Source organism: Oncorhynchus mykiss, chromosome 25 (assembly GCF_057628025.1).
Source record: "Oncorhynchus mykiss isolate SJ-2025 chromosome 25, ASM5762802v1, whole genome shotgun sequence".
In the NCBI taxonomy this organism is placed as follows: Eukaryota; Metazoa; Chordata; class Actinopteri; order Salmoniformes; family Salmonidae; genus Oncorhynchus; species Oncorhynchus mykiss.
In genome coordinates, this window is record NC_143046.1 from 56618001 (window position 1) to 56625494 (window position 7494).

Consider the following 7494-nt stretch of genomic DNA (forward strand, 5'->3'; position numbering starts at 1 on the left):
AAACTAGATCATTATCCCAGACCGAGTTGATAAATAATGCAAAAAGTTTAGGCTCAAAACTGTTTCGATTTTTAATTAAACAATTCAAGAATTGACATAGCCTACCTGAAGCCTATCAACGATGTTTGGACTGAATGACACGGAGGGTGAAACCGCTTAGATGTCCATTAGAGAGAGATTATCACGTCATTAATTGCCGGTAAAAAAGCACTCCTCTATCTACTAATCTATTGGTGTCCAATCCACCCTTGTTTCAGATGAAAATGGGGTCATTAAAAACGAAATGTGTATTTTTCTTTCATGTGCGAGTCCCATCTTTACTGGTCGATGTGGTGATGATGGGTGTGATCGATGAGTGGGTGGAGGTGGGGGTTGGGATCAGGCAGAGGCTATTAGTCCTAAAATAGGGCGTTACTTTGAAGCTCCCCCGCGCTTCCACTGTCTTTGATGTTGGTCCCCACCCCTTTGTACACGTCCGTCGGGATGTCACAGCGGGGTTACTATATATAAAGGTGGTCAGTCCTTGTCCATCTGCAACAGGGTTTAACTCACAACTCTTTCAGAAATGGCATATTTCCCAATTTGGCTGCTGTGCGCCAGTGCGATACTGTCTCTAACGCACAGCTTCAACCAGGAGAACCTGAAAGAGGCTATGCTTCAGAGGCTTGGACTGAAGGAACTCCCAAGGATCCATAAAAGGGACTTGGAAAACCTGGTCGTTCCTAGCCACATCAGAAACAAGTACCTGACCCTGCTGAAGCTGCACCACGAGAGGAGACGCCGCTCTCTGCCCAGCCTAGCAGGAATCCTCAGGGGGTATTCCGGGAACGCAGGTAAACACCCATGGCAACTATGACAGTTTCTAAGACTGAGAATATGACAGTTTTAATGACTGACTGATTTTTTGTTTTATTTTCCATCATTATATTTGATTTACTATTAGTTATACTATTGTTAACACCAATGCGTAATTCTCAGTTTGGTTCTGTTTGGATTCCAAATTACGCACTGCTGTCCAATTGTCCACATGCGGACGGTGTCCTGTTATATTCTACATAACAGATATATCGGGGGAGATTCTTTACTCTGACGCCACCAGAGAGCGGTTGGTTTTCGACATGGAGGCCAGGGTCCCAGCCAACAGCGAGGTGACCATGGCGGAGCTCAGACTCTACCAGAACGCCCCTCATAAACTGCACCTGGCCGGGAGAAAGAGTCAAAAGCAGGGCAACAACGCACGGGTCAGCGTCTACTGGGTGGAGGTTCTAGAGAACGGCGCCAACCGCTCATCACTGGTAGACTCAAGGTCAGCACCGTTACCGCACATCATTCAACAGCCTACTTTTAATTAGCCTAATACTAATTAATTGGCATGCTAGTTAATTAAAGTGCTATTGTGATTAATTTGTACGGTTGTCCTCTTTCAATAGGTTGGTGCCAATCTACGAGACCGGGTGGAAAGGTTTTGATGTGACGCAGGCCGTACACTACTGGTCGAAGGGACGTCGAGAGGTGCCGCTGCGCCTGGAGCTGCGGGTCGAGGGGGAGAGACCGGGAAGCTACGCAGCCGAGATGGCCAAGAGTATGCGCTTTACCGCGCAGGACCCCTCTGACCAGAGCACGGGAAAGCCTGAGCTTCTTTTTTACACCTTGAACCTGGAGGAATATGGGTAAGTGACATTTAATAGCTAGGCTAATAGCAATGTTTAGAACCTTGGTTGGACAGTGGACACATTTTAAGCATATAGGCTACACACATATGGACCTGGCTGCTATGTCACAGTATGGCATTTGCTTATACATTATTTGAGAATCCTCTATAGGTGTGTCAAACGTGTAATAATAACCTGACCGTTTATCTTCGTCCAGTTCCCGTGGTGACTGCCAGTCCAGCAAGCCGAACGGCATATGCTGCAGAGAAGACCACTTCATCAACTTCCGCGAGCTAACTTGGACTCAATACTGGGTCATCGAACCTGCGGGCTACCAGTCCTTCCGATGCGCAGGAGGATGCAAGCAGCCAAAGCGTCATTATGGCTACGGAGAACGGCGGTGCGCGGCGACGGAGAACGCGCCGCTACCTATAATGTACCTGGTGAAACAAGGAGACTACACTGAGATTGAAGTGGCCGAGTTTCCCAACATGATAGTGGAGAAGTGCAGATGTACAATGGACAATGTATCTGTTTGAGAATGAGGAAGGAGCGCAATCCAGAGAGACAGAGATGCTAGTGCGACTCGTGACGCACAGTACTTTTTTTCTTCAAACTTAAATTACTATAGGCTAAAAAGGAGATCTCTTGTTGGTGTGAATATTTGAGACAACGGTTATATTAGCCGATCACTTGTTTGTTGAGCACTTTAAATGTAAATATGTAGCCTAATTTATGTTTCCCATGAATGCATTTATACTCTTCATATGACAAGATTAAAAATATGAATTAATTGCACATTTTCAAAGTATATTAACGAACGTATTTTTATTCCACAAATCCTTAACAGTGTCACTTCATTGTTGTCTAAGGGTTTGTCTTTTGAGGGAAAGCGAGGGAGTGTGAATAAACGAAAACACAGTCAAACTGAGATCATTTACAGATGTGGTTGTGAGACCAATTTCCTATATCATTAGAGCCTCACCACTAGCCCAGTCCTTTTTTATGGTAACACATCCTCATCACGGGGCTGCCGATCAGTGTTTGATTTGTGGATTTTTTTCCGTCTCAGAATCTACAGCACTGCACCCATTGACGACCAGTGTGGCCAAGCTAAAAGTCACCAATTGCGCACGAATGGCGCGCCTTTGGAGATTCACTATGACACGCGGACGGGAACAACAGGGTTGATTCTTATGCAAATGCACGGAATGAGTTTTGAACTATGTCAAATTAGTTTTTATTTAAAAATGGCATGACTGATTTGAAAGACATCCAGTCCACTCTACCATTTATGACCAAGACCACGAGACAAAACCAATGTCAGATCGCTGTCCTCATCTCGTCCCCCATTAGAGCCCCAGTCAGTGTAAAGTGTGAGGTATTTTACTCTAATCTTAATCTAATCTATTCTCCGTGGTGTTCCGCGTTTGCCTGGCTACCCAAGCTCCTTGCTACGGACACACGCTACACCAAACCCAAGGACATTAGTTTCTTCTCAGCAATGAAGATAGCGGGGAAAAAAATCTGTTTCAGTCGTCACGCAAATTCAGCATAACTGGGTGAAATCATACAGCCGGCTCAGTAAGGTTGGTGTTGTCTTGTTTTGCACACACTGTACAAAATAATAAAATGTAGTACTACAGGATATTTCTTAACGTAGCTCTTTATTAGCTAGCTATAACTGGCATGTTCACGTATCGCCAACCAGGATCCAACCGACCATTGACCTAACCGTTTGGGTGGTCTTAACCAATCATAGCGGTAAAATGCATCCAATTACAATTCAGTATGTTTACACATATGAATATGACATCCCCCCTCTTTTAAAACAAAAATGTTTACATATTCTAAGCGTTTCTTTTGAATACATGCTCTGTAGTTTGAACTCAAGGTAAGTAACTATTTATATTGCATACTACACCAACTGAATCAACATAGACTCAAACAATGATCCAACATACTGTTACTTTTCAAACAAGGGATTCTCAGCAACTCAGCTTTCACTGTAGAAATAACATCTTAACATTTCAAACAGATACAATACCAAAGCTTCTCAAGTAAACTTTCAATAACAAGTTTACAGTCAAACTCTTTTAGGGCATCGATCCGCCTACACCCTTTGACATTTCACAGGTCTAGGACAGCTCTGGGCTTGACCTCTCTTCCTGACCTTGTGCGATATGATGCTGAGCATGCTTCTGTGTCAGTCAACAGTTCTTGTGGTGTTGCAGGTAAGTATGGTATATGTTGTGCTGTGTGTGTGTGTGTGTTTAGTCCATCACGTTCTCTTTCAGGGGAACAGTTCATCTTGTGTTGAACTGTTGTGTTGTTCTTTTGTGTTCAGTAGGTGACGATGATTGCAGCGGTACACCGCTCCTTCTGCAGTGCAGACGTGATAACAACGTTCAGTGTCAGCTGACTGGATGACGACTGCTGGCTTCCAGAGGCCATGCTCCTGGATTCTAACTGACTCTCCGTCGATCAGTGGTGGCAGTGGTCTAGCTGACCTGTCGTAGTATCGCTTTTGTTGGTGTCGTCTCTGTGCACGTTTTTAATGCATTTCCTTGTAGCTGGCGACCTCAGGTTGCAGCTGCTGGTTGGTGCTGGGAAGGATGGAGCGAAGTCTGTGGCTCATCAACAGCTGGGCTGGTGATTTGAAGTTGTCAACTGGAGTGTTGTGGTATTCAAGGAGACTGAGGTAGGGGTCTCTCGTCTGCTTTTGCTTTGTCCATGAGTGATTTAGCAATCTGCACAGATTTTTCAGCAAGGCCATTCCTTTGAGGGCGTGTGGTGATGTGTGAACTCCCATGCTTTTGTGAAGGATTCAAACTCATTTGATTTGTAACAGGGCCCATTGTCAGATTTTAAAGTCTCTACAATGCCATGCCTGGCAAAGGCTGCTTTCAGCTTGTGTATCACAGCTGCAGATGTGGTGCTGTGAAGCTTGTAGAGTTAGAAGTATCTGCTGTAGTAGTCCACTGTTACGATGTAGTCCTCGTTGTTCCAGGTTAACAGATCGGTTGCCAGGACATGCCAGGGTCGGTCTGGGATACAGTGAGGTAACATTGGCTCTTTGGTGTTTGAGGGGCGTTGTTCAAGACATATGGCACATTTACCAACAATGTCCTCTATTTGTTTGCACATTCCGGGCCAAAACAAAATGTCCCGTGCTCTCTGTTTGCAGTTTACCATGCCCATGTGTCCAGCATGGATCTTTGTCAAACTCTCTTCTCTGAGACTGGTAGAAATAATCATTTTCTCTCATTTGAAAATTATTCAGTTGATCTGTGAAAGTTCATCACGATGGTTCCAGAATTCTGAGACGCTCTGAGGGCATTTTCTCCTCTCCTCAGGCCATCCATCCTGTATGACTTTCCTCAGCTGTGTGAGTTGTGAGTCCTTTTCTGTTTCTGCTAGGATCTCCTTCAGTTTTGTGTCACTAACTGGTAAGTTGCTGTACACAGTGTGCACTTGCATGTCCATGCCTTCACTGAGGCTGCTGTCCTTATAGGTAAGAAACTTCCTGGAGAGTGTGTCTGCGACAGGGATGTCTTTGCCTGGACGGTGAGTGATTGCGAAGTCGTATTTTTGTAGTTGAAGGATCATTCTCTGTAGCTTTGGCGGGTCTGCGGCTAGTGGTTTCCTCATAATTGACTCAAGGGGCTTGTGGTCGGATTCCACAATGACTTGTCGTCCATATATGTACTGATGGAAACATTTACATCTGAACAGAATGGCGTAGAGCTCCTTTTCGATTTGAGCGTAGTTGATTTCACAGTCTGTGAGTGATTTGGAAGCGTAGCCGATGGGCTTTCCTTCTTGCAGTAGCACTGCACCTAGTCCATACTTCGATGCATCCACTTGAAGTCTGAGCTCTTTGTTGTGGTCGTAGTAGGCAAGGATTGGTCCTGGTTCTCTTGTGATCAAGTCTTTCACATTCTGGAAAGCAATGTCGTGTTGCTTGTCCCAGAGAAACTCACTGGACTGCTTTAGCAGTTGACGCAGGGGTGCATTAGCATTGGAGAGGCTGGGTGCGAACTTGGCTAAGTAATTGACCATGCCAAGCACTGTTTCCACCTCTGCACGGTTCTTTGGTGGCTCCATTTCTTTTATTGCTGAGATCTATTGTGGATGTGGCTTGATTCCAGTCTCTATGAGACAATGTCCGAAGTAGCTGACCTCTGTAGCGCCGACTGTGCTCTTCTCGGGGTTGAGCTGGACTCCTCTCTCTCGCGGGACCTTTGCAGCATCGCGCTGAGGTTACGCTCGTGCTCATCTTTGGTTCGACCATAGACAAGGATGTCGTCCACAATGGCCACAACTCCGTCTAGGCCTTTGTACACTTCGTCGATCTTTCACTGAAACTCGTCTTTGGCTGAGATAATCCCAGGTTGGCAACAAAACGCACAGCAACACATAAACAAGTCTGCAAGTTGTGACCGGAAAAAAAACCATGCTTTAAGACCTAGCACTACAGGTGCTCTAGTGTCAACAACATAAAAGTCCAACATCATGTCACTTTCCTTGTATTTGCATTTGAAATTGCGTGTGCCTTTTATGTATGCTTGGGGTCATTGTCCATTTGGAAGACCAATTTGCGACCAAGCGTTAACTTCCTGACTGATGTGGGGCGGCAGGGTAGCCTAGTGGTTAAAGCGTTGGACTAGTAACTGGAAGGTTGCAAGTTCAAACCCCCGAGCTGACAAGGGACAAATCTGTCATTCTGCCCCTGAACAGGCAGTTAACCTCTTGAAGCTAGGGGGCACTATTTTTATGTTTGGAAAATAACGTTCCCAAAGTAAACAGCCTATTTCTCAGGACCAGATGCTAGAATATGCATATAATTAACAGATTAGGATGGAAAACACTCAAGTTTCAAAAACTGTCAAAATATTGTCTGTGAGTATAACAGAACTGATATTGCAGGCGAAACCCTGAGAAAAATCAAACCAGGAAGTGGCTTCTATTTTGAAAACTCCATGTTCCATAGCCTCCCATTGCTCCATTTAAAGGGATATCAACCAGATTGCTTTTCCTATCGCTTCCTCAAGGAGTCAGTCTTCAGATATAGTTTCAGGCTTTTATTTTGAAGAATGAGCGTGAACGACCATATTGCGTAAGTGGATAGGTGGGGGATCTCAGAGTGAGTTGTGCGCAAAAGAGAAAGGCAGCCATTGTTACTCCCGGTCCTAGTGAAAAGCCAACTGTCCCAGTTTATATATTATCGAATAGATATTTGAAAAACACCCTGAGGATTGATTATAAAAAACGTTTGCCATGTTTCTGTCGACATTATGGACATAATTTTGAATTTTTGTCTGCGTTGTCGTGACCGCTCTTTCCGGTGGATTCCTGGGCATAACGCACCAAACTAACGGAGGTATTGGGATATAAGAAATATCTTTATGGAACAAAAGGAACATTTGTCTAACTGGGAGTCTCGTGAGTGAAAACATCCGAAGATAATCAAAGTTAAACGATTAATTTGATTGCTTTTCTGATTTTTGTGACCAAGTTACCTGATGCTAAGTGTACTTATTGTTTTGTTGAGCGATCGATAAACTTACACTAACGCTTGTATTGCTTTCGCTGTAAACGACAGGTGGATTAACAAAAGGCTAAGCTGTGTTTTGCAATATTGCACTTGTGATTTCATGAATATTAATATTTTCTAGTGATATTATTTGACTGTGGCGCTATGCTATTCAGCGTTGCTGATGACAATTATCCCGGATCCGGGTATGGGTGGTTCAGAGAGGTTAACCCACTGTTCCTAGGCCGTCATTGAAAATAAGAATTTGTTCTTAACTGACTTGCCTAGTTAAATAAAGGTTTGGAA

General features: G+C 44.4%; 1 protein-coding gene across 1 annotated transcript; it reads left to right on the forward strand.

Annotated features, from left to right (window-relative positions):
• Nucleotides 1–435: 435 nt before the first annotated feature.
• On the forward strand, nt 436–2580 carry LOC110505330 (left-right determination factor 2). The gene is made up of 4 exons (XM_090220605.1): nt 436–833; nt 1063–1306; nt 1431–1670; nt 1870–2580. Exons 1-4 carry the CDS (start codon nt 566–568, stop codon nt 2189–2191), a joined length of 1074 nt encoding a protein of 357 aa, XP_090076731.1. The 5' UTR covers nt 436–565; the 3' UTR covers nt 2192–2580.
• The last annotated feature ends 4914 nt before the right edge of the window (nt 2581–7494 follow it).

Bases quoted from the DNA above. Each gene is read 5' to 3' on its own strand.
- LOC110505330 (XM_090220605.1), top strand. From the start codon at position 566: ATGGCATATTTCCCAATTTGGCTGCTGTGCGCCAGTGCGATACTGTCT. The intron at 1,307-1,430 runs GTCAGCACCGTT...CTCTTTCAATAG, and splicing joins TCATCACTGGTAGACTCAAG to GTTGGTGCCAATCTACGAGA. The intron at 1,671-1,869 runs GTAAGTGACATT...ATCTTCGTCCAG, and splicing joins TTGAACCTGGAGGAATATGG to TTCCCGTGGTGACTGCCAGT.